Below are 27022 nucleotides of genomic sequence, written 5' to 3'. Positions count from 1 at the left end.
CCCAGCTGTGCATTGTAGGGTCTGATCTTACGAGACTATAATATATGTTAACGAACAGTGACGGCCTCTGGGTACCAGTAAATAACGTACGAAATAGACTGCTTCAGGCAAGTGCGAATTGTGGGAACAAAAAACGTAAATAATGGTTGTTCTTGTCGGTTCTGGTCGGTAAGCTATTTTCTTCCCGCCGTGAGATCACGTGTTCCTTGTTCATCGATAAGCTAATGATATGAGGCAGTGACGCGAAAATTGTGATACGACGAAACCTCGCTCGTCAGATCATATACATGGAGTGCGCGAGATACGCAGAAAAGTTAAGGGCGTACATTCTCAACAATGATTTCAAACTACAAAGAAATATCCAGACTACCAATAAAATCTTCTGATTCCATCGTCATCACCAAGAACTCGCTGGACTGCCAGGTATCATCGGAAGACAGTCTTGAATGACGTGGCAAACACTCTTATTTTCAGTGCCACTGTCATAACTTGGAGAAGTTGTTTTCTTCGACATGCGCAAAGAGTCTGCACACCTTCCAGTGTTGGTTTATATTAGGTTAAGAACTGACGATATTTTTCGCAGCAATTCGAAGCTCCGTGGCTTGTTGCATATACACCGAGGTAACAAACGTTACGGGGTACTTGATAATATCGAGTCCTTTTACCTGATGTAGTTGACTCAACAAGTCCCCTGCAGAAACACTGAGCCACGCTGCCTCCATAAGTGCGAAAAGTATTGTCGGTGCAGAAAATTGTGCAAGAACTGTCCCATAAATGAATGCATCATTTCGCGGCGATATGAATTAATAAAATTTTTTTCGGCTTCCAGCCGCGTCAGGTGGTTAAAATCCCACGAGCTTTCGACCGAACTCCCCTTTGTTATTGTCAAGTGGTAAGACAGATGTGTCGCCGTGGCCGCGTCTCCCTGTTTAGAGGTGTTCCGGTCAAAGACTGTATAGATCTCCTCTCCCAGTTACTTGATAGCACAATTGTGGGACTCTTTAAGCACACGTTGACATCGTCGTATTTCCTACATGGCATCCAGTATTTCGACCAGTTGGATGGCGTGGCTACGGGAAGCCCGTTAGCTCCGTCCATAGCCAACCTTTTAATGGGAAAATTTGAAGACATCGCCTTGGACACTGCTCCAGCTAAGCCAAGTTGCTTTTATCGTTACGTCGATGACACTTTTCTCATCTGGCCCCATGGTCGTGAAAAACTGGGAGAATTCTTAGAACACCTGAACAGCATTCACGTTCACATCAAATTTACGATGAAAGTCGAGATAGATGGTGCATTGCCCATCGTTGACGTTTGATGGAAAACCAATGGTAGCTCAGCCACGGCGTCTACAGGAAACCGACGCACACAGTTCGGTATGTGCACGTTCTCAACCACCACCATCCCGCACACAAACGTGGTCTTCTAAATACCTCGTCCATCGTGCTAAAGTCGTCTCAGACGCTGAAAGTCTGCCACTAGAACTGAGCCACCTCCGAAAAGTCTTCCGGGAAATCGGATGTCGGGTGTCTTGTGTGACACGCAAGAAACACACCAACATAGAACAGAACACCACCGAAGGCGAAAGAAAGAAACTTGTGTTTTTACCTTTGTATTGTACAGTGTCGGGAAAGATTAGTCAGCTCCTGAAGAGATATAACATTTCATCGGTGTTCAGGCCCCCAGAAAACATTTGACAGCTCATGAGGCCTGTGAAGGACGATCTAGAATTTACAACGCCTGGAGTGTACAAGATACCATGCCAGTGTGGCTGTTACTACGACGGCCAAACAGAACGCACTGTGGAGCGACGCTGGACGGAACACGAGACGTGCTTACGTCTACGATATCCAGAAAAATCCGCCGTGGCAGAACAAGCATTAAAAATTGGACACCGAATTCTATTCAACGAAACGTCTGTCGTTATGAGGACGAAGGGATTTTGGGACGGCGTCATAAAATAAGCTAGTGAAATAAAAATCTCTGAAAAGACCATAAACAAGGAGGCGGTTTGCAGCTCAGCACAGCCTGGGACCCGACCATCGCGAGGTTAAAACGGCCGCAACGGACGCAGGATGAAAACATTGCCACATATGGCGAGGAAGAAAGCACCAGTGACGTCACAGCCAGCAATGCGGCTATATAACGACGCAGCCACGGCGACACAGCAATCATTCTTACCACTTGACAATGACTGAGGAGAGCTCGGTGGAAATCTCGGGGGATTTTTACCACCTGTCGCGGCTGGAAGCCCGAGAAGATTTTATTAATGTCCCATAAATGTTCAATGGGATTGATGTCGGGCGATATGGGTAGCCACATCATTCGCTGAAGTTATCCAGAATGATGTTCAATGCAATGTCGAACGATTGCGACCCGGTGACACTGTGCATTGACATAAAAATTAATTGTTGTTTGGGAACATGAAGTCCACAAACGGCTGCAGATGGTCTCAAAGTAGGCAAGCATAATCATATCCAATCAGTTCTATGTAAACACAGCCCGCAGCATTTTAGAAAAAATGGTTCAAATGGCTCTGAGTACTATAGGACTTAAATTCTGAGGCCATTAGTGCCCTAGAACTTAGAACTACTTAAACCTAACTAACCTAAGGACAGCACACACATCCATGCCCGAGTCAGGATTCGAACCTGCGACCGTAGCGGTCGCGCGGTTGCAGACTGTAGCGCCTAGAACCGCTCGGTCACGTCGGCTGGCGCAGCAATGTAGAACCACCACCAGTTTGCACAGTGTCTCGTTGACAACTTCGTCTGGAGTCTGCGCCACACTCGAACTTTACTGTCAGCTCTTACCAACGGACACCGGGACTTACGCACCAGGCCACGGTTTTCCATTCGTCTAGGATTCAACTGGTATTGTCACGTGCCCAGGAGAGGTGCTGCAGGCGGTGCCGTGTAGTTAGCAAAGTCACTCACTAAGTCACTCGCGTCTGTGGTCTGCTGCCACTTAGCCCAACTGCGCCAAATTTTGCCGCACTGCCTTAAAGGATACGTTCGTCGTACGTCCCACATTGATCACGTTGATTTCTGCGGTTATTTCACGCAGAGCTGCTTTCCTCTTAGCGCTAACAACTCTACGCAATCGCCGCTGCTCTCCGTCGTTAATTGCAGGCCGTCGGCCATGCGTTGCCCGTGGTGAGGGGTAACGGCTATAATTTTGTGTTCTCAGTACACTCTTCACAGCGTGAATCTCGGAAGACTGAATTCCCTAACGATCCGCGAAATGGAATGTCCCGTGCGTCTAGTTCCTACAGCCATTCCGCGTTCACGATGTCACCTGAGTATGAATGACAGCCCAGCCAGTGCTAGCCCTTTTGCACCTTGTGTACGCGATACAACCGCCATCTGTACAAGCGCATGTCGCTATCCCGTGACTTTTGTCACCTCATTCCGTCGTAGCATCAATGTGCCATGAGTGTCCCCAGCACTCATCAGTATTAAAGCCTTTTCCAAATCACTTTCTTGCGATTTCCAGGTGTGTGTGATGAGAACGGAGAGTATCTTTTCTGACGCTTGTAAAGCTGGGATATTAACTGACATCAGTAATTTTTACAGACGACACATTTTTGTGGCGGGGCGCCTGGGAACTGTTGTTGTTGTGGTCTTCAGTCCAGAGACTGGTTTGATGCAGCTCTCCATGCTACTCTATCCTGTGCAAGCTTCTTCGTCTCCCAGTACGTACTGCAGCCTACATCCTTCTGTATCTGCTTCGTGTATTCATCTCTTGGTCTCCCTCTACGATTTTTACCCCCCACGCTGCCCTCCAATGCTAAATTGGTGATCCCTTGATGCCTCACAACATGTCCTACCAATCGATTCCTTCTTATAGTCAAGTTGTGCCACAAGCTCCTCTTCTCCCCAATTCCATTCAATACCTCCTCATTAGTTATGTGATCTACCCATCTAATCTTCAGCATTCGCCTGTAGCACCACATTTCGAAAGCTTCTATTCTCTTCTTGTCCAAACTAGTTATCGTCCATGTTTCACTTCCATACATGGCTACACTCCATACAAATATTTTCAGAAAAGACTTGTTGATACTTAAATCTATACTCGATGTTAACAAATTTCTCTTCTTCAGAAACGCTTTCCTTACTATTGCCATTCTACATTTTACATCCTCTCTACTTCGACCATCATCAGTTATTTTGCTCCCCAAATAGCAAAACTCCTTTACTACTTTAAGTGTCTCATTTCCTAATCTAATACCCTCAGCATCTCCCGACTTAGTTCGACTACATTCCATTAGCCTTGTTTTGCTTTTGTTGATGTTCATCTTATATCCTCCTTTCAAGACGCTATCCATTCCGTTCAACTGCTCTTCCAAGTCCTTTGCTGTCTCTGACAGAATTACAATGTCATCGGCGAACCTCAAGGTTTTTATTTCTTATCCATAGATTTTTATACCTACTCCGAATTTTTCTTTTGTTTCCTTCACTGCTTGCTCAATATACAGATTGAATAACATCGGGGAGAGGCTACAACTCTGTCTCACTCCCTTCTCAACCACTGCTTCCCTTTCATGCCCCTCAAGTCTTATAACTGCCATTTCGTTTCTGTACAAATTGTAAATAGCCTTTCGCTCCCTGTATTGTACCCCTGCCGCCTTCTGAATTTGAAAGAGAGTATTCCAGTCAACATTGTCAAAAGCTTCCTCTAAGTCTACAAATGATAGAAACGTAGGTTTGCCTTTCCGTAATCTAGCTTACAAGGTAAGTCGTAGGGTCAGTATTGCCTCACGTGTTCCAATCTTTCTACGGAATCCAAACTGATATTCCCCGAGGTCGGCTTCTACTAGTTTTTCCATTCGTCTGTAAAGAATTCGCGCTAGTATTTTGCAACCGTGACTTATTAAACTGATAGTTCGGTAATTTTCGCACCTGTCAACACCTGCTTTCTTTGGGATTGGAATTATTATATTCTTCTTGAAGTCTGAGGGTATTTCGCCTGTCTCATACATCTTGCTCACCAGATGGTAGAATTTTGTCAGGACTGGCTCCCCCAAGGGTGTCAGTAGTTCTAATGGAATATTGTCTACTCCCGGGGCCTTGTTTCGACTTAGGTCTTTCAGTGCTCTGTCAAACTCTTCACGCAGTATCATATCTCCCATTTCATCTTCATCTACATCCTCTTCCATTTCCATAGTATTGTACCTTGTATAGACCCTCTTTGTACTCCTTCCACCTTTCTGCTTTCCCTTCTTTGCTTATAACTGGGTTTCCATCTGAGCTCTAGATATTCATACAAGTGGTTCTCTTTTATCCAAAGGTCTCTTTAATTTTCCTGTAGGCAGTACCTTACCCCTAGTGGGATAAGCCTCTACATCCTTACATTTGTCCTCTAGCCATCCCTGCTTAGCTATTTTGCACTATAGTCCGAAATATGGCTGTCCGCGCAGATCGAGACAAGGACAGCGACAGTATTGTTGCCGGCTCGAAGCAACAATTGTGATATGCTCCTACACTTACTTTGCTCTTGAGGAATGCCCTTATCCTGCAAATAACGTCGCTTGTGTAGAACCTGTCGCTCACCAACACCATTAACCACGACAACTCACGACAAATGTAATAAAAATTCACTAAATAACTCGCTACAGTCGCGTATAATGTTCGCATTGGAGACAACATTGGCAGCAGAGCGCCCAGAACACTGCTGAACACTCATTGCCTGTCGGAGAAGGCGTGACGTAGGTGCTCGTAACAAGCCTAAAGTTGACCTCCATCGTCCGTGACTTAAACTATAGAATCTCGGAAAACGGCGATGCTATGGCGCAGGCTGTTCGTGTGTTATTCTCGTGAGCGTGTGTGTGTGTGGGGGGGGGGGGGGGGGGAAGTGGTTGAAGGAGGAGAAACCACGAGTAGCCGGTATAGTCTTGGACGTCCACGCGTCACAGAAAGGGCAGCTAGGAGGTTCTCCCGATCTGTAAATGAGGAGAGGCGGCGGTCTGCTGCAGATCTCACGACAGCGAACAGCGCTGCTGGAGACACAAGTGTTTCGGAGCGTACGGTTGACCGGGCGCTGAACACGGGGTTCCGCATCAGATGGCCTGTACGTATTACCACTTCAGTCCAAGGACGTCGTCGGTTACGATTGCGCTGGCCGCGGGACCATTATGATTGGGCTGAAGTGGCGCCACTGGTCGGGTGAATCGTGTTTCCTGTTACACCAGGTCGACTGGTACGCGATCGTCGATTAGAACGGCTGCACGAAACTCGCGCCGTGCCAAGTATGCAGGCTGGAGGGCAGAATTTCATACTACAGGAAACATTCACCTCGGCTTAAATATCTTTTTCGCGACCCTGTCAGCAGCTGTATAATATTAATTTTAATTTTAATAATGAACAGCCTCAGTTGCACCGTTTACCTAGAAATTTACATAGGTTTCATTCGGGATAACTCAACCTTCTTCAGAATAACGGTATCTATCGTTTGTCCATAGTGGACATCGTCAAGCTAAAACCACAAACGCATAAATTATGGTCAGACTGGCACTGCCTCGGCCCCACTTCGCGACCGCGATGCGGCAGCCACGAGTGCTGTACTGGAACATTCTGACCGTTTGTAGTTTTAGCTTGACGATGTCCACTATGGACAAACGACAGATACCGTTATTCTGAAGAAGGTTGAGTTATCCCGAATGAAACCTAGGTAAATTTCTAGGTAAACGGTGCAACTGAGGCTGTTCATTATTAAAATTAAAATTCACCCTGGCGTCCAGGAGACTTATGGTAGAAGAGTAATCTAATGGCTCTGAGCACTACGGGACTTAACATCTGTGGTCATCAGTCCCCTAGAACTTAGAACTACTTAAGCCTAACTAACCTAATGACATCACACACATCCATGCCCGAGGCAGGATTCGAACCTGCGACTGTAGCGGTCACGCGGTTCCAGACTGAAGCGCCTAGAACCGCATGGCCACACCGGCCGGCAGAAGAGTAATCGAAAGCGCTGTGACAGCTTTGGACTATGTGAAGACTGTAGCGGACCACCTGCGTCCGTTCGTGCTTCATGTCTTTCCTGGTGATGACGATCATGTTTGCTTTGTGTGGTGATGACGATCATGTTTGCTTTGTGTGGTGATGACGATCATGTTTGCTTTGTGTGGTGATGACGATCATGTTTGCTTTGTGTGGTGATGACGATCATGTTTGCTTTGTGTGGTGATGACGATCATGTTTGCTTTGTGGGACGCTCGACTGCGCGCTCATCATCGCCCGTACAAAGTCCCTTTTTTTTCACAGTCCAATTTTGTACACAGTCCAATCTAACCACTGTCACGAATGACGGTTTGAAATGATGATGACAGCACGAACACCCAGTCCCCGGGCAGACAATAGTCCCAACCCGGCTGGGAATCGAACCTGGGACCCGTGATGCAGACGCAGCAACGCTAACCACTATATCACGAGCTGCGGACGTTCTTCCTGGTTATGCTGTCGTCTTTCATCAGGATAAATGTCTGTCCTCACAAGACCAGAATCGTGCTACAGTAATTCGACGCCTGTGACACTGAACTCACGTTGATGTCTTGGCCACCAGATTAGCGTCGTCTGCACCCGATGCCACACACCTGAGACGGTATCAGTCCCAGCTACGCCCCCACAAACCACCGGTGAGAAATCTGCAGTAACTGCCTGGCCTGTGCGGAGACATCGGGTGCCGGATATCTCCAGAAACCTAGCGAGGTCTTTTCGAGTCCATGCCACGTGCAATCGTTTCATTCCAAAGGTGAGCCCAGCACACTACCTTATCAGAGCGTGTGTGTGTACAATTTGCCATCTACTGAAAGGTGAGGTGAGCAGTTCATCGCATCTGGTGGTGCCAACCTTCTACCACGTGCAATCTAAAACGAAAAAAAAGACGCACGCAAGGGAATTTTCCGAATTTGACTTAAATCGGTAGCGATGATGTAGAATCAGAGCCAAGCAAAAGATTTCAATTTCAGAAAAAATTGGATGATTTATTCAAGAGAAAGGGCTTCACAAATTGAGCAAGTCAGTAACGCGTTGGTCCACTTATGACCTTTATGCAAGCAGTTATTCGGCTTGGCAGAGTTGTTGCATGTCCTTCTGGAGGCAATTCAGAGGCGAGCTGCTAGATCAGATACCGATAAGTCCGAAAAACATGCAGGTACTACGGAGATGTTTCGCTATCTCAAATGGGTATCACTGGACGGAGGACCGACATTAGAGACCGCCTACAAATCGATTCACCAACATACATTTTGCGTAAAGACCACGAAGATAAGAGGCATGTAGACAGTTGTTTTTCCCTCGCTCTGCTTGCGAACGGAACAGAAAAGGAAATGCGTAGTAGTGGTACACGATACCCTCCGCCACGCACCATTCCGTGGCTTGGTGAGTGTGTACCTAAAGGTAGATGCATATAACAGTGTCCAATTCAGTCCAATCGGGGAGATCGTCAAAAGTCCGAGCTAGTTCGACGGTCCAGTCCGTAACACTCCAAACGTTCTCAACGTTGGCCAAGGCATGGTTTGGCAAGCTCGAAAACAAGTCGTGTGGGGGCGCGTATTATCTTGCTGAAATGTAACTCGCCTCATGGGAGCGTAAATGTATTCACAGTTACGGCGATTACTTTTGAAATAATAAACAGTTTACTTACTTTTTTATCACCTGTCTTCTTTCCATTTAACTGCCCGTTGATAAATGTAGATTTAGATCTACATGACTACTCTGCAATTTACATTTAAGTGCTTGGCAGAGGGTTCACCGAACCACAATCATACTATCTCTCTACTATTCCACTCCCGAACAGCGAGCGGGAAAAACGAACACCTAAACCTTTCTGTTCGAGCTCTGATTTCTCTTATTTTATTTTGATGATCATTCCTACCTATGTACGTTGGGCTCAACAAAATATTTTCGCATTCGGAAGAGAAAGTTGGTGACTGAAATTTCGTAAAAAGGTCTCGCCGCGACGAAAAACGTCTATGCTGTAATGACTTCCATCCCAACTCGTGTATCATATCTGCCACACTCTCTCCCCTATAACGCGATAATACAAAACGAGCTGCCCTTCTTTGCACCCTCTCGATGTCCTCCGTCAATCCCACCTGGTAAGGATCCCACACCGCGCAGCAATATTCTAACAGAGGACGAACGAGTGTAGTGTAAGCTGTCTCTTTAGTGGACTTGTTGCATCTTCTAAGTGTCCTGCCAATGAAACGCAACCTTTGGCTCGCCTTCCCGACAATATTATCTATGTGGTCCTTCCAACTGAAGTTGTTCGTAATTTTAACACCCAGGTACTTAGTTGAATTGACAGCCTTGAGAATTGTACTATTTATCGAGTAATCGAATTCCAACTGAGTTCTTTTGGAACTCATGTGGATCACCTCACACTTTTCGTTATTTAGCGTCAACTGCCACCTGACACACCATACAGCAATCTTTTCTAAATCGCTTTGCAGCTGATACTGGTCTTCGGATGACCTTACTAGACGGTAAATTACAGCATCATCTGCGAACAGTCTAAGAGAACTGCTCAGATTGTCACCCAGGTCATTTATATAGATCAGGAACAGTAGCGGTCCCAGGACGCTTCCCTGGGGAACACCTGATATCACTTCAGTTTTACTCGATGATTTGCCGTCTATTACTACGAACTGCGACCTTCCTGACAGGAAATCACGAATCCAGTCGCACAACTGAGACGATACCCCATAGCTCCGCAGCTTGATTAGAAGTCGCTTGTGAAGAACCGTGTCAAAAGCTTTCCGGAAATCTAGAAATACGGAATCAACTTGAGATCCCCTGTCGATAGCGGCCATTACTTCGTGCGAATAAAGAGCTAGCTGCGTTGCACAAGAGCGATGTTTTCTGAAGCCATGCTGATTACGTGTCAATAGATCGTTCCCTGCGAGGTGATTCATAATGTTTGAATACAGTATATGCTCCAAAACCCTACTGCAGACCGACGTCAATGATATAGGTCTGTAGTTAAATGGATTACTCCTACTACCCTTCTTGAACACTGGTGCGACCTGCGCAATTTTCCAATCTGTAGGTACAGATCTATCGGTGAGCGAGCGGTTGTATACGAGTGCTAAGTAGGGAGCTATAGTATCAGCGTAATCTGAAAGGAACCTAATCGGTATACAATCTGGACCTGAACACTTGCCCGTATCAAGCGATTTGAGTTGCTTCGCAACCTCTAAGGTATCTACTTCTAATAAACACATGCTAGCAGATGTTCGTGTTTCAAATTTTGGAATATTCCATTCGTCTTCCCTGGTGAAGGACTTTCGGAAAACTGCGTTCAATAACTCCGCTTTAGCGGCACAGTCGTCGATAACAGTACCATCGGCACTGCGCAGCGAAGGTATAGACTGCGTCTTGCCGCTTGTGTACTTTACATACGACCAGAATTTCTTCGGATTTTCTACCAAATTTCGAGACAATGTTTCGTTGTGGAACCTATTAAAGGCATCTCGCATCGAAGTACGTGCCAAATTTCGCGCGTCTGTAAATTTTAGCCCATCTTCAGGATTTCGCGTTCTTCTGAACTTCGCATGCTTTTCCGTTGCCTCTGCAACAGCGTTCGGACCTTTTTTGTGTACCACGGGGGATCCGTTCCATCTCTTACCAATTTATGAGGTATGAATATCTTAATTGCTGTTGCTACTATATCTTTGAATGATGTAACTGTAGATATAGACATTGGGGATCATTTTCTGACCATGTAATTTTTTGCGTTTCTTGAGGTGTGCCCCCGTATGGACAAAGACAGGTGTGAATGCTGCAGTGGAAAAAGCAGACCACGTCCTCACCTGTGAGGGCGACGGCTTCCTCGAACGGCGTGGTGTCGGCTGCGACCGCGCCATTCTCCACGTGGGCCTTGTCCTGTTCTGAAACACAAGTACACAGAATCGCGTCAATACGGCCCTCCGACGAGTATTTCACTTATGACAATAGCAGGAGGCCGTTCGCAGTTCAAAGCGCTGAATTTACTGTCAACGCGAAACAACAAGTGAAAATAAAGCAGCCACAACTCGCCTGTTTAAAGCGCGTCTCGACAGCATGGCCAAGGCTATGGTGCTCTAAACGTCTTAGAGAGTTGGGAGCAAAGCAACGAGTGTCCTCAGCATGCTGACGAGCAATTCTAGTCAGACGTATCAAGTAAAACATCACCTGCGGACATTAGTTACAGCGGCAGATGCTCAGTCTACAGGTCTACAGGGTGTAAGCGATAACTGTTTACGACGTAGCACAGTGGCGCAGGGAAAGTTGAGACGAACGGTTTGACAGAGAGTGAGTGTTGTCTATAAAGCGCGGAAACAGCCTCAAACTGGCCATCAAAATCCATGCATGGGCAGCGAGACATATTTTGACTATCCTCTCACGCTTTCACGGCATTGGCTTACTTGGTCAGATATTTAGAATTTTTCAAAAATTTTCTTCTTTGTTTTAATTTATTGTCTTTCGGAACGTGACTGTATAGCCATCCAGACAATGGAAATGTTATTTTTGCATTACAAAATTTGGCCAAAAATATACCTCTTGGCCGGCCGCTGTGGCCGAGTGGTTCTAGGCGCTTCAGTCTGGAACCGCGCGACTGCTACGGTCGCAGGTTAGAATCCTGTCTCGGGCATGGATGTGTGTGATGTCCTTAGATTAGTTAGTTTTAAGCAGTTCTAAGTTCTAAGGACTGATGACCTCACATGTTAAGTCCCATAGTGCTCAGAGCCATTTTTACACCACTTGGAACATAAGACAAAGTGCAATCTTTTTCTTTTTATGTTCCCAGAACTTCTTTATACGTTAGTTGATGGCCTGCCTCTATTCATTTGACATCTTCCTCCTAGTTTGTGAATTTCGTTGTTGGACAGGAAATTTTTCAGTATTGATCAGTAAAGTGAAACTTCCCCTGTTGTGTATCGTGTTTTTTTTGCGACGTTAAGTTTTCTCAAGTCCTCTCTTGTCTCTTCCAGCCATCCCATGGTGGTTTTTTAAATTTGGAAATGAAGTTAAATGCTTTCTTCGTAAGGCTATTTGTCATTTATTCTGTACACATGACAGTAAAATTTATTATTGTCTCTGTGATTGTTTATGTTTCTATGTAGATCTTCATTTCTCCTCTTCGTGCAGTTGTTACCTTTGTTCTTTTGCGATTGTAAGGCTTTTCTGAGTAACTTTCTTGTTCAGTGTTAGGCATTCGGATCCGTAAACACCATCCGGTTTAATTACTGTTGCGTAGTGTTTAATTTTTACATGGGACGATACTGACATTTTATTATATCTGTTTTGGGCGAGTTTGTACGCTAATTCCATTTTCTTATACCGTTCCTCACTTGTGATGTTGCCTAACCCATTTGATTGTATTCATTTTTCCCAATTCTTAAACTTATCAAGTCTTTTGATGTTTCCGTATTGCGTTTGTATATATTATTCTCTATTGTGTTTACGTTCAATGTATTCCGTTTTCTCATGTGATATAGCAATCTAGTTTTAGCTGCAGTTTTGTGAAGTGTATCTATTATCCTTGCATCTGTTTTGTCCTTAGAAATTACTGCAAAAGAGAGACATTTCACTTCGGTCTATCTCTTCCTCGTGACCTTATCTAAGACCAGACCGAAGAGAATCTGTGAGAGCCCATCGCCCTGCCGAACACCTGTGTTAATCCTGAAGGGTTCAAAAACTTCTCTCAGAAATTTTATGTTCGAAGTTGTGCCAGCGAGTGCCTGTTCGATTAATTGTCTGGTGGTTTTGTCGATGACTGCTTCTTCCAGTGTTACCAATGCTCTCTGTCTGTCTACAGAAACTTATGCATTTTTGAAATCAATGAATGTAACCACCGCGTTGTTCTGAACCTCAGGAGTTTTCAAGTTAAACATTTGCTCTGGGCACGATCTATTTTTTCTGAACCCTACTTGGTACTCGCCAGTTGTGTGCTCTGCTTGATCTTCTATTCTATGCAGTGGAACTTTGGACATAATTTTGTAGGTCACTGGAAGTAGAGATATACCTCAGCAGTTGTTGGTCTCTGTCCTGTATCGGATGGATTATGACTTGTTTCCAGCCGTCCGGTATTATTTTGTTCATCCAGCAATCTTTAATAGTATCATAAATGGTTTCAGATGCCTGTTGTCCTTGCAGAAACCACGTCTCCACATGGCGCTCTGTTATTTTTAGCTGGCCAATGTATTGTTCAATTTGATGCAGTGATGGTCGTTCTGAAGGTGGGTTTTCCTTTTGAGGCTGTCTGAAAATTAGTCGTCGCGCCATATTACAATTGGTTTCGGCAATTCGTGGTACACATTTTTGAAGTCGTACTCTAGTACGATGTAACATAGGATTAACAATGAATAGATAGGTATAAAACAAGATTTACAATCAAAGTATAAGAAAACGAGTAAATACAGGATTCACAATAGTAATATACACTCCTGGAAATGGAAAAAAGAACACATTGACACCGGTGTGTCAGACCCACCATACTTGCTCCAGACACTGCGAGAGGGCTGTACAAGCAATGATCACACGCACGGCACAGCGGACACACCAGGAACCGCGGTGTTGGCCGTCGAATGGCGCTAGCTGCGCAGCAATTCTGCACCGGCGCCGTCTGTCTCAGCCAGTTTGCCGTGGCATACGGAGCTCCATCGCAGTCTTTAACACTGGTAGCATGCCGCGACAGCGTGGACGTGAACCGTATGTGCAGTTGACGGACTTTGAGCGAGGGCGTATAGTGGGCATGCGGGAGGCCGGGTGGACGTACCGCCGAATTGTGGGGCGCGAGGTCTCCACAGTACATCGATGTTGTCGCCAGTGGTCGGCGGAAGGTGCACGTGCCCGTCGACCTGGGACCGGACCGCAGCGACGCACGGATGCACGCCAAGACCGTAGGATCCTACGCAGTGCCGTAGGGGACCGCACCGCCACTTCCCAGCAAATTAGGGACACTGTTGCTCCTGGGGTATCGGCGAGGACCATTTGCAACCGTCTCCATGAAGCTGGGCTACGGTCCCGCACACCGTTAGGCCGTCTTCCGCCCACGCCCCAACATCGTGCAGCCCGCCTCCAGTGGTGTCGCGACAATCGTGAATGGAGGGACGAATGGAGACGTGTCGTCTTCAGCGATGAGAGTCGCTTCTGCCTTGGTGCCAATGATGGTCGTATGGGTGTTTGGCGCCGTGCAGGTGACCGCCACAATCAGGACTGCATACGACCGAGGCACACAGGGCCAACATCCGGCATCATGGTGTGGGGAGCGATCTCCTACACTGGCCGTACACCTCTGGTGATCGTCGAGGGGACACTGAATAGTGCACGGTACATCGAACCCATCGTTCTACCATTCCTAGACCGGCAAGGGAACTTGCTGTTCCAACAGGACAATGCACGTCCGCATGTATCCCGTGCCACCCAACGTGCTCTAGAAGGTGTAAGTCAACTACCCTGGCCAGCAAGATCTCCGGATCTGCCTCCCATTGAGCATGTTTGGGACTGGATGAAGCGTCGTCTCACGCGGTCTGCACGTCCAGCACGAACGCTGGTCCAACTGAGGCGCCAGGTGGAAATAGCATGGCAAGCCGTTCCACAGGACTACATCCAGCATCTCTACGATCGTCTCCATGGGAGAATAGCAGCCTGAATTGTTGCGAAAGGTGGATATACACTGTACTAGTGCCGACATTGTGCATGCTCTGTTGCCTGTGTCTATGTGCCTGTGGTTCTGTCAGTGTGATCATGTGATGTATCTGACCCCAGGAATGTGTCAATAAAGTTTCCCCTTCCTGGGACAATGAATTCACGGTGTTCTTATTTCAATTTCCAGGAGTTTATGTTGCTCTCAAATTCCGCTGCAATACAATAAGATCTGAAAAATCGCCGTTGGTACACATGTGGGATATTTCCAATTTACACGGTTAATTATATATCTAAATTAACCATAAAATGTTCTTTGTATGGACCTGTGAGGATTGTTTCAAAAGCTGCAGACAGAGAAGTGAATACCTGTGCAGGTCTATAAATACCATCTAGACTGTAGAGGAGAACAGTTTACAAGAAACATATTTCTGCATTACAGCCACCAATATTCAGACACGTACATATAGGAGGTAGACAGTGGCATACATTTAGAGGCTCAGTGTTCCATATTTTGCAGAGTAGCGCGTGAGATTAAAGCCAGTCGACTCAGCTTCAAACTTCCTCCCGGGATTCAGAGTACCAGGAAAATTAGATTAGCAGCGCAGGAGCTGTATGTTGGTGTTGCCACTGTTGACGAACTCGTATACCAGCTCGTTCACTGGTGAGCCAAAACATTATGACCACCTGCTCAGTAGTTTGTTTCTCCATTTTAGAACGAAATACACTACTGATTCTGCGTATCATGGTTCCGACAGCTTATTGGTAGGTTCGTGGAGGTATGTGGCATTAGATGTCTACGCACAGGTCGTGTAATTCGCGTAAATAACGGGCCGTTGATTTGCCTATGTGGTTATGGCGCCCGACAGCGAACCAGATGGGTTCCACAGGTCGCCGAGACATCAACCCGAGTTCATCATGATACTCCTCAAACCTTTGTAGCAGGATTCTGGCTACGACACACGGACAATTACACTGTTGAGAAACGACATCGCCGTCAAGCATGAACGGATGCAGGTGGTCCGCAGCTGTCAGCGAGTCTTCTATTACTACCACGGGTCCCACGAAAGCGCAGGAGAATGTCTCCCATAGCATAATAATGCTCGCAACATTCCTTGGCGCGCAGCACGTTTCGAGCCGCCGTTCACCTTGATGACGGCGTTTCTGGAGACGACCATCGACCTAGTGTAGCAAAAATGTGATCCACCCGAAGAGATGATATGTTTCCATCTATCGACGGTCGAATCCCGATGGTCCCGTGCCCACTCAAACGTAACTGACGATGTCGTTGTGTCAAAATGTGAACACGTAGGGGTGGTCCACTGTGGAACTCCGTGTTCAACAATGTACGATGAACGGTGTGCACCAGCACTGTTCTCTTTCGGAAGAGATGCCACACATCACCATCCATCCTACTTTACAGAGCAGACAAACCTCCGTATTCCAGGATCTGTAAGAGTCGTGGACCCAGCAACTTAGCGCCTAGTGGTGGTTTCACTGTCCTACCACTTTCCGTAGATGCTCACGACGGTAGCACGTGAACATTCGACCAGCTTCGCTGATTTCGAGATATCCGTTCTCAGACTCTGCATAATAATAATATGCCCTTTGTCAAAGTCGCTACCTCAGTGGATTTCCCCATTTGCATCACATATCTTCCGTGTCTGCTCCGCTTACATCCTTCTGTTACCGCGTTAAGTGCTCCAATGTGGCGATGGGCGGTGGTCATAACGGTTTGGCTGGTCAGTGTCTCTTGCTACTGTCGGATGATAACAATGTTTGGAGACTGCTCGGGACCTGATGCCCAAGAACCCAAAGACCACTTGCGAAGATAGTTATTTGATGTGTGTTCCAAGGACACTGTAGAAATTTCCGTTTTGAACGTAAATAGAGACGTGGAACTTGAGATGACGGGATAGAGGTGTTTGTTGAACTTCAAATGATTAAATTTCAGCCATACTATAATTGTTGTGAAGCTCTTTGATGTTTGTGCTTCATTATATCATGGTACTCTTGGGATCGTGGAATTAATTTTTTATTTCGTTAGAATTGTTAGTATAAAGTTTCACGTAAGAGGAATAAGAGAAGAATGGCTATTTTAAAAATTAAGCAATACTGAAATTATGTTTAAAATTCGATATAAACTTTTAACGGTTACAAGTATAGTTTTCTCGTACTAAGAAGGCCAGACTAGCAAAAAGATTTAATTATTTATTTTACAATGTTAAAATTTGCAAAACTTTGAAGTAAAATTTACTCATTGCTAGTTCCGTAAATTGTTAGCCCAAGTGCAAGGTGTGTATAACAATCAGTCATTGCCGAATTTAGCGCATGCGCTGTAGCTTAGGCGGGTTTTGTTGTCCAATTTGAGGTTGCAAAATTGTTAAGGCTTGTGGCGATATAAATAAAAATAATAATTATTTTTTGAAATGAGAAAAAATTATGGATATGGAACTTTAGAATTTTTCAAAGGCTTTTTTAGGGACTGTATTGACCGGCCTGAATGCGGACAAATTCAGAGCAGCGTGAAATTTGCCTATAATATAATTTACAATTCCGATTAATAACATTTTTGAATTTTACGTCATTGTTGATTTAATAAGAGTTCTCACCTTAGACGTAGGATTAGTCCTTTAGGCACAATATTGATTCATTAGTCGTCATCGATGTTCTTCTCTTTGTTGACAGTGTGTTTCTTCCTAAGTCGGCATCGGTTAAATTCACGAAGACTGTGGAAATAAAGGAATAGAATGCTACGTCACTTTAAATAATTCCCTTAAAATTTAAACACTTTCCACTATTTTCTGTTCACAAGACACTAAGACTTCCTCTGCTCGTCGCACAAACCATAAAAACTAACAAGATGGCTGCCTTTCAGCACACACCAAAAGTTACGTCCATCTCCTACAAGGTGACAATCGAAAGTGTATCTTAACTCCTTCTTGGAGTATGAAAGAAAAGTGAATCCAATATGAACATTACAGAGATTATATTCGACATTGCTCTCAATTTAATCTTCGGTGCAGACTTTAAAGTACTGAATCTCTCTGCGTCGGAATGTGTCATTACCGGCTTTCGTCGCCATTTGACGACAATCTGCCTATTGACTTCTGTCTCGGGTTCTTCGGCCGACGTTCGTCTGATGATATTTCTGACGTTTCGACAGCACGAGTGGCTGGCATTGTCAAAGATTCACCCTCCACTGCGGGTGATGGACTGCAACTGAGCTCGCGGCCGCAGACTGCATGTACCTGGCGCGCCAACGTCAGAGGGCTTCTCCGCCGTCATTTCCGGTGCGGTTCTCCTCTTTGCTGCTACGGTCGTTCGCTGCAGCACGGGCAGCCAGGCTTTCCTCTTTCTTGTTGAAGTTATTCCTGTGATTCTGTATTTCTACAGCGTCTCTGAACAAGCGGGTGTAATAAGCTCTTCTCTGCAGCCAGGACGTCCTTATCGGCGAGTTTTACTACGTGGTCGGTCTCATGAGAGGTGGCATGAGCCCCCTCTCATATTTCTATCATACTCTGAGCAATTCGATTTGGGGAAGTATGGTCATTACAAGGCTAGGGGGGCGGGGGGCATAGCGCATCATCTGCACTGTCGCTTATGTTCTTTCATCCTGGTGTTGATTGATCGTCCAGTCATTCCAACATGAACTTTTCCGCATGTGCATGGTATGCGATATATTCCTGACAATGCAAGAGGGTCCACTTTCTCCTTGGCCGACCTAAGACATTCTTTGATCTTCGTTGTCGGTTTGAAAATAGTCTTTACGCCGTCACTCTGGGAATGTATGACAGAAAGGCCGTACAGGACATTTTTTTCTGATTTGTCACTTGTGACATCATGTATAGCGGCAACTGTGGAGTACGGAGGACGTGGCTGTGCGCTACATGGGTGTTTTGCACGCTTTAGAAAGCGTTAAATGCGAGAGGGTGTGAACATTTTTACAGCAATGATTACAGTACACAGTAGTGGAACAGTTTGCAGACGATGATTGTTGCTATACGCCGTGTCACAAAGCAGCCTGTGCCAGACAGTGATTTGCGGACAACCGCTCCTGAAATCGACTGGCCTTCTCGGAGTCCCGACCTGAACCCAATGCAACACCTTCGGGATGAGTTACAAGGTTCACTCTGCTCAGGCCCCCATTCAGACACGTCATTGAAAGTATCCCCAGCAGAATTCAAGCCGTCATGAAGGCGATCAAGATGGACACAACCCGTATTAACGTCCATCAGTAGGTGTCCGAATACTTTTAATCGCCCACCAATGAACGATTTATCGGACTACCTGGGATCGATCCGTCCCATCACTGCGATCCGTCCCTCGTGTGTTAAAAATACATGTACTTTTAGAAAATCTCAATTTCATAAAAATCTTTTGTCTTGATCGCAAAAAAATATGTAATATACATCTACATCTACATGCATACTCTACAAATCACATCCAAGTGCCTGGCAGAGTGTTCATCGAACCACCTTTACAATTCGCTATTATTCCAATCTCGTATAGCGCGGGGAAAGAATGGAACCTATATCTTTCCATACGAGCTCTGATTTCCCTTATTTTATCGTCGTGATCGTTCCTCCCTGTGTAGGTTGGTGTCAAGAAAATATTTTCGCATTCGGAGGAGAAAGTTGGTGATTGGAATTTCTTGACAAGATTCAGTCGCAACGAAAAACGCCTTTCTTTTAATCATTTCCAGCCCAAATCCTGTATCTTTTCTGTGACACTCTCTCCCATATTTCGCTATAATACATAACGTTCTGTCTTTCTCTGAACTTTTTCGATATACTCCGTCAGTCCTATCTGGTAAGGATCCCACACCGCGCAGCAGAATTCTAAAAGAGGACGGACAAGCGTAGTGTAGGCCGTCTCCTTATTAGGTCTGTTACAGTTTCTAAGTCTTCTGCCAATAAAACGCAGTCTTTGTTTAGCCTTCCCCACAACATTTTCTATTTGTTGCTACCAATTTAAGTTCTTCGTAATTGTAATACCTAGGTATTTAGTTGAACTTACGGCTTTTTTATTAGACTGATTTATCGTGAAACCGGAGTTTATCGAGTTCCTTTTTGCACTCACGTGAATGACCTCACACTCTTCGTTATTCAGGGTCAACTGCCACTTTTCGCACCATTCAGATACTTTTTCTAAATCGTTTTGCAGTTTGTTTTGATATTCTGATGGCTATATTAGACAATAAACGACAGCGTCATCTGCAAACAACCGAAGATGGCTGCTCAGATTGTCTGCAAAATGGTTTATATAGATAAGGAACAGCAAAGGGCCTATAACATTACTTTGGGGATTGCAAGAAATCACTTCTGTTTTACTCGATGACTTTCCGTCAGTTACTACGAACTGTGACCTCTCTGACAGGAAATCACAGACCCAGTCACATATCTGAGACGATATTCCGTAAGCACGCAATTTGACTACTAGCCGTTTGTGCAGTACAGTGTCAAAAGCCTTCCGGAAATCTAGAAATGCGGAATCTGTCTGAAATCCTTTGTCAATAGCACTCAACTGTTCATGTGAATAAAGAGCTAGTTGTGTTTCATAGGAGCAACTGATTGCTAGTTTTGGCTGCTAAGGAACCATCTTCAGATCTGAAGGTAAAAGGAAACAGAAAAGTGCGTTAGGTTAAACTGACCTGAACAATGATAACCTTCCACTCATGGTATGGATACTGTGTCCGCGCACACTCTAGGCTAGAATGCCACCTTCTGATATTACAGGTAATTTTAGAACTGTGGCACCCATAGCTACTGTAGTAATACGTGACTGACTGACAGTTTATACAGTAAACAGTTTTTTAATACAGGTGTTAAAATTATTAAATATAAAACTGAATGAAATGTCCAATAGTGCGCTGTAGCTGCTTTTATTCATGTCAGTTAAAGACACACTCACGCCGTTTCGCAACTCTTAAGTTGCATCTTCTGGTCTGTGCCATATGGTGTGGGCAGTAGTTACAGAATGCCATAAAGTAACTGTTTGCATGACTAGGCAAATCTCGCAGCCCTCTTCGATTGATGAAAAACCGTCATTTATGATGAATCTGTGTTAAAATCACGAAGTGTGATCGCTTTACTGACTGAGATATGTTCTTGTCGGCCTGCGTCGAGCAACAGACAATGCGCCTTTTAGACGTTATCCGGGGGCCCTCTGGTGACAAAAGCTGACACGATCATGTGTGCTTGTCACCAACATAGCAGTTGGCAACATACGCAACGAGCGTCCAGTGTGTTGTCGAAGCGTGTGCTGTGGCTGGCGCCCGGGTACCGAGGCGGTGACGAAAATTGAAACTGTGTTAAAAAAAAACTGTTTACTGTACGAATTGCCCATTAATCATCTATAACTTCTGATACTGCTACCCGGTACTGTTGTTGTGTTGTTGTTGCGGTCTTCAGTCTAGAGACTGGTTTGATGCAGCTCTCCATGCTACTCTATCCTGTGCAACCCTCTTCATCTCCCAGTACCTACTGCAACCTACATCCTTCTGAATCTGCTTAGTGTATTGGTCTCTTAGTCTCCCTCTCCCTACACTCGGTACTATCGATATGCAAAAAAATGGAAAATACCTATCAGGACAATGTAAGCAATAAAAAATTTTATGTCATTAAAAAAAAACAGTCAAATAGAAATCAATAATGGTTTCGTGCGGCACATGGAGAGAATAAAAGTCCGTCAACATTCTGTATTTCTGTTTTCAGATTTTATTTCCTCTATGTATCGGAAATAAAATCTAAAGACCACAATTTCGACATTCAGTGGACGGTAATTCATAAAACATACTTGCATCATTGTTATAAGTCCAGCATATATCCAAGCCTTTTCCTAGGAAATGTGCAGTTCTCACTGTTGCTAAACGCTTCATTTCTTGTCTATCTGTCGTTGTATTTATTAGATGATGTGCGCCACCACTATGTTTAATTTTTCTTCTTTAAACTTGGCTTCAACTTACAGTTCACCTTTTATGCTACGTACATAGGTAAATTAATAACGTTAATATGAACGTCTTTTGTTTTATATAGTTTGCTTTACCATGATGTATTTACTCAGTCAAATAAAAATCACGCTGCAGCTTTCAAGAGTCGTTTTAATTAATATATGAAATTAAGTGATAGTGTGGCATTGTTGGCGGGGAGGCATCATTCGGGGTCGTTCGGCGGCCGTATTGCAAGTCCTTTTTTAGATGACGCCACATCGGCTATTTGTGAGTCAATGATGATGAAGGACACACAACACCCAGTCCCCTGCCGGGAATCGAACCCTACCCCCCTGGGTGGTACGGAGGTGGACAGTTAATAGATGTGGTCATACCACAGCATTTAATTTGAGGCCCTTTTTAACTTCTGCCACTGGTTACACAAATCGTAATGAAGCCAACAGCATCTGCCATGACTGTATTCTTTTTCATTAAAAATCGTATGATGATGTTCAGCAGCTCCGAAATGAGTGATTCATCGATTGTAAGATAATCAAGTCAAACATCGGCTCCCAGACGCTTAAGTAACAGAACGTGGGTGGATTTCTTTCCTTGTGGCAGCCACTTCTTTGCCCATAGCTTTCTATCGGCGTTTTTGCCCTTGATACTTCTAAAACGGCCAAAGCATACCCCCGTTTTTGTTTCCGTGTAAAACCAGTCGGGATCTCGTTGAACGTAAACACAATGATTTTAACATAAACATGTCACAATAGGGCAGCGCTGTAATGGTTGAGTGCAGTCGTTGCGAGTGTTTCATTCAGGCAGCAACTGTGACGTCACGACCCGAATCACGTTTCCGGGGCGCCTCAGTTAACGGTTTGTGTTCGGTGTGTGCGGTTCGAAGATTCGTAGTCGGGTCCTTGTTCTTTGCTTCTGCTGTCCTGTCGCTGCTTCACTGGCGTAGACACCTCCCAACGAAAGGTAAGCTTTCCTGGAACATACTACACTAGAAATTGCTTTCGGTAGCTAATGCGATTCCCGAAGTATCCGAGTATTTGCGCCAATCTACGACATTTTATATTGTCTTCCGTTTCGATCGCATGAATGGCGAACACCAACGAAAAATTTGTAGCAGTTTATCTGTTTGCTTACATTAACAACGGCAAATAAATATAACTTGCTAACTTTCACATGCAAACATTCAAGACCCGTTGTATAACCTGAAATGTCACATTTTCGTAAAAATTTAACGAGCAAAGTAATGTGTTTGTAGTTATAACAAAGGCGGCGTGCCGACGTTATTATTCTGTGCAACATAATTATATCTTCGAATTTTTTTGCATTTTCAGAATGGATATGAGGGAGTTTTGGTTTGATGTTGGTGTTACAAATTGTGCCTTGCCTTATCTTTGTTCTTTATTGGTATATCTAGATCCGTTCTCTTAACTCGTGCAACCTCTTAGATAACATATTAAGCGTGATTACACAGTCTGAATGATTTTGCAAAAGCCAGTTTTCTCCTGTTTTAGTGTCTAAGTGTTATCTTTCGCGATCAAAGAACATTTTAAGAAATGTTTCAGAATTTCGTTGATAAGGACAAGTAACTCGTTTCTACGCAAATTGAGTTCCACGGCTAAGGCGGACAATTGTGGCAGAAGCAAACATAGTTTGAATTCGTGCTTTTCGGTCCGCATGTTATTCATTGTCAGTTGTAATTCAAGCAAGTGGTGAAACTTCCCGTGTTCGAAACTCCTCGCTTGTACAGTGCTTTGCTTGTTGCGAGGACTACAAACCGATATGCCCAAATAGTTCTTTTTATAATCACGGAGTATTTCAAATAAGTTAAAATAGCGTTTTGCACCCCCGCGCTAGCTAGTCAGGCACCCGACAGGCCGAGTGCCACCCGATGTTTGCCGAAGCCGCTCGAAGTTCGCTGTTTGTGTCTGAAGGCCGCGGTTCATTCGAATGGGGCGCGTGCCTGGCTACGAATACATTCATTAGTTGCAGCAGTTGATCGGCTGCGTTCGTCACTACACGACAATTGCCGGAGAACATCGAACAGTACCGAAGACAACCGAACTCCGCGACAGCAGTAGCAACGCCTTCCCAACCGTGACGCGAAAGGGGGTGGGACTTCTGGTAGCACGCCATTGGCTCGCTGCCAAGGCACGTAGAGCTGTGCAAGTTTGTCACTCCATCTTCCTTCCTTGAAGGCTTCCATGATTGTTTTCGTTCCGTTGCTTTCATCACAGTGTGCTCCCGATTACGACTTGTCGTATGCATTGCACTCATTGAATTTCGTTGTAAGTATGTTACTCGCATCCGTAATATTGGTTGGGGTAAATGATTCAAATTTATTTTTGTGTCTTATAACACAAAAGCTGCTTTCGTTGCGCAGTGGTCTGCGGACTTACGTGAATCTGTTATTGCCATGGAGGCAAAAAGAAAAAAAGGGAGACGCATGCTATACGTTGTTTTGAAGCAGGAGTAGGCGGGGCCTGCCACTATCTTAAATAGACCAAAATATTAGCACACTACTGATTACAAATGCTTCTTGTTCATTGTTTCTGTCTTGTACGCGCAACAACTGTTTTAAATACTAAAAATTACAGTGCTTACAGGAATGACATAGTGTCAGGAAGGATATTACGAACGTTTTTCTGTTCTTAAATGTGTATTTGCACCAGTAATGTGGCACATTTGGCCTCGTTAAGGTAACTTTTTTGTTGGTACACTTCGAATAACCAAGAAGAGGAGGAAGTCATGTGCAAAGTACGCTTTAGTAATAAATTTAATTCTACTTTTACTGTATTTGTGTCGATAGCAAATGAAACTGGTACTGCATCTTGTACGTTAAATTTGCAGCTTTCAACTCCTATGCACAACATTTTTAATTTTCACGTTTGTGAAAAACTTTCCTGTATATTCTTTGATAGGCCTTAAACGTGTGCAGTAACGGGAGGTGTAAGGCGTGCTGTCTTGTCTTGTGCACGTCAATGAATTGAAACATTGTTGAAATGTCACAGAAACAGAACAACATAGAGGTGCAACTCCATGCGGAATAGTTCTTTTTTAATTATGTCAGCGCACTAGTTCCACTGTAGTTCACACATCTTCTCACTTCGAAATCTTACCTATAATAGGTCATTCAAGGTGACCAATAAAAGCAATATACAGGGTGAAAAGCGATATAATTTTTAACCATGTTCCAGCAGTGTGCGTTACTGTAAATGTCATTAAGGAAATGGAGTCAAACGCTTAGGCCCCGTAAAGTAGATATTTTGCTTTTACATGCATGTCATTTTTCAACTAATGATAACCCAATCTGTGGAATATGTAGACCTACCTTCACCACAGTAGCCTGTTTATTTTTCCGGAATATTTCTCGCCAGTAAGATCGTCAATTTTCCAGGAATAACCGAACATATCACCATTAGAATGTGCTTCTACTTCGATCATCTACTTTACTTTTGAATTTCGTTTTGAGCTTTTCAGAGTACATGTCTATACCATTCTTTCAGGTATGCCAATAGCTAGTTTGTAAGCTAGTTACTTGTTAGTTTGTTTTTTGTTCCATGTATCATTGTATCATTTGCACGGTAAATAATGACGATGTCGAACGAACCATTTTATATTCGAATTTTTTTAATATGCCAACATGTTGATCGTTAAGATTTTTGTTTTTTAACTAAAGACGGATGTTAGTAATTCCTACCCCTCATCATCTATACATTGCAATAATAGTCTTCTGCGGAATAGGAGTTGTAAAAGAGAAACGTTTTCAGTTTAGTTTCAAATTTTAGTTTGCTATCTGTCAGGCATTTTATATCACTAGATAAGTGATCAAAACATTTCGTGCAGCATTGTGAACCCTTGTCTGTGCTACAAATTTAATGTGGCGTAATTAATGTCTGTTTTTTTCTTCTCGTATTGTAATTACGAACATCGTTGTTCCTGTTGAAGTGCTGTGGGTTATTTACAACAAATTTCATGAGGGAATAACTATACTTTGAAGCAGTGGCGCTAAAGATATCTTGAGCTACCTTTACTTTTACCGTAATAAGATATAATCAAGAAACGTGCAAAGTTTAAGAAAGTTTTATTTAGACTGATTATACACATGTACAAGACAATGCCATTTTCTGATATAAAAAGTTACAATTGTGGTTATCTTCCTTAAATGGTGAATTCTATGCGCCTACTCTTCCTGGAAAACTGGGTAATAACATCGTCAATAGGACAATCAATGTCAATGTGAGTGTTCGACAGAGCTAAGAAATTAAGTAGACCCTCCTTCATTATCGGCCTCAGCCATCTATTTGTACGCCGCAATGTTGAAAAACTTCTTTCTACTGTAGCAAGAGATGCAGGTAGACAAGCAAATATTTTGTACAGCACGTACAAAGTAGGATGGTCAGACCCAGGACAGACAACGGTTGTATAACAGTCACGATCATGAAGGGCGTTTATGCTCGTTCGTTTGTATTGAAGAATATCTCCCATTAGTCTCTTTTTAATCACAAAGAGTGATTCTTCTTCGAAGAACGGTAGTTCAATTAAGCCCTGATTCAGTTTGTGCCAGATCATTACCGTCATGTTCCAGTAGTTGTGAGGGCAAAAGTATGTTGAATTTTATACGATAAATTTTTTTCTTCAGCAGAACGTTCTCTCATGTCAGTCGTAACATGATCCAGTGTTTGAATAAAAACAGTTCTTTTCCATGTCACAGCATCATTATGATCGCAGTTTTCCCTGTGTCTTTGTCCGCCTGTAAGACAAGGAAGACTCATCTCTACGTCTAATTCATCCATAACTGCCTTCGCCTCTTCAACAATATGAGCAAAGCGGCTATCAGCATTAGCTGTCGTCGAATCTAATTTTGCTTTTGCATCGCGACGTCCAAGCTAGGGTCTTGTAAGATTTTGCTGACTGGATATCTTATGCTCATGTCGTCACTCAGTGTAAACAGAGTGATGATAAACTCGCAGTTATAGAAGGCGAATATGTCCTTTGGCAGCCGTTTGGACTCCAACACCGTGTTACCGGAGGTACACGCATCAATAGTTTCCCATACCTAACTTGTATTACGAATTAGGTATGGGAAACTATTGTTATGTTATTAATAAAAAAAATTGTAACGAGTCTCGTAACAATATTTTCACTGAGACAATACCATGAATTACCGTTATTAATACTTCACAATCAACTGATCACTCTCACTCTTGGCTTCACACTTGCACTTACAACAACTAGGACTTTTTACTTACTCATTCTTCAGCTTTAATAGTTCTGCTTCTGAATGTAAACTAACTTCCTTCTCAGCGAATAGTCCGTATTTATAACGCTACGTATCGGAGGTTCTCTGTACAAGGAAACAGTACAATATTCGCGACTTTTCTCGTAGGTGTGTGTTAGCTATGTATGTGCCAGACAGAAACGTATAAAATACGATGACGCGGAC

At 44.1% G+C, this 27022-nt stretch overlaps 1 protein-coding gene across 3 annotated transcripts in view; it reads right to left on the bottom strand.

The window, feature by feature from the left end:
* The window catches only part of LOC126293693 (synaptic vesicle glycoprotein 2A-like), a 124953-nt gene that overhangs the window by 84724 nt on the left and 13207 nt on the right, over window positions 1–27022 (bottom strand). For all 3 annotated transcript variants that reach the window (XR_007552343.1, XM_049986995.1, XM_049986996.1), the window contains exon 2: window positions 10814–10891. Coding sequence is in view for 2 of the 3 variants with exons in the window: in XM_049986995.1 (XP_049842952.1) it covers window positions 10814–10891 (78 nt within the window). In the remaining variant the exon portion in view is untranslated. The remainder of the gene's footprint in view (window positions 1–10813; window positions 10892–27022) is intronic.

This window comes from Schistocerca gregaria, chromosome 10 (genome assembly GCF_023897955.1).
Source record: "Schistocerca gregaria isolate iqSchGreg1 chromosome 10, iqSchGreg1.2, whole genome shotgun sequence".
NCBI classification, from domain to species: Eukaryota; Metazoa; Arthropoda; class Insecta; order Orthoptera; family Acrididae; genus Schistocerca; species Schistocerca gregaria.
Note: the sequence above shows the minus strand (reverse complement) of the source record. Positions and strands in the feature narration are given on the sequence as shown.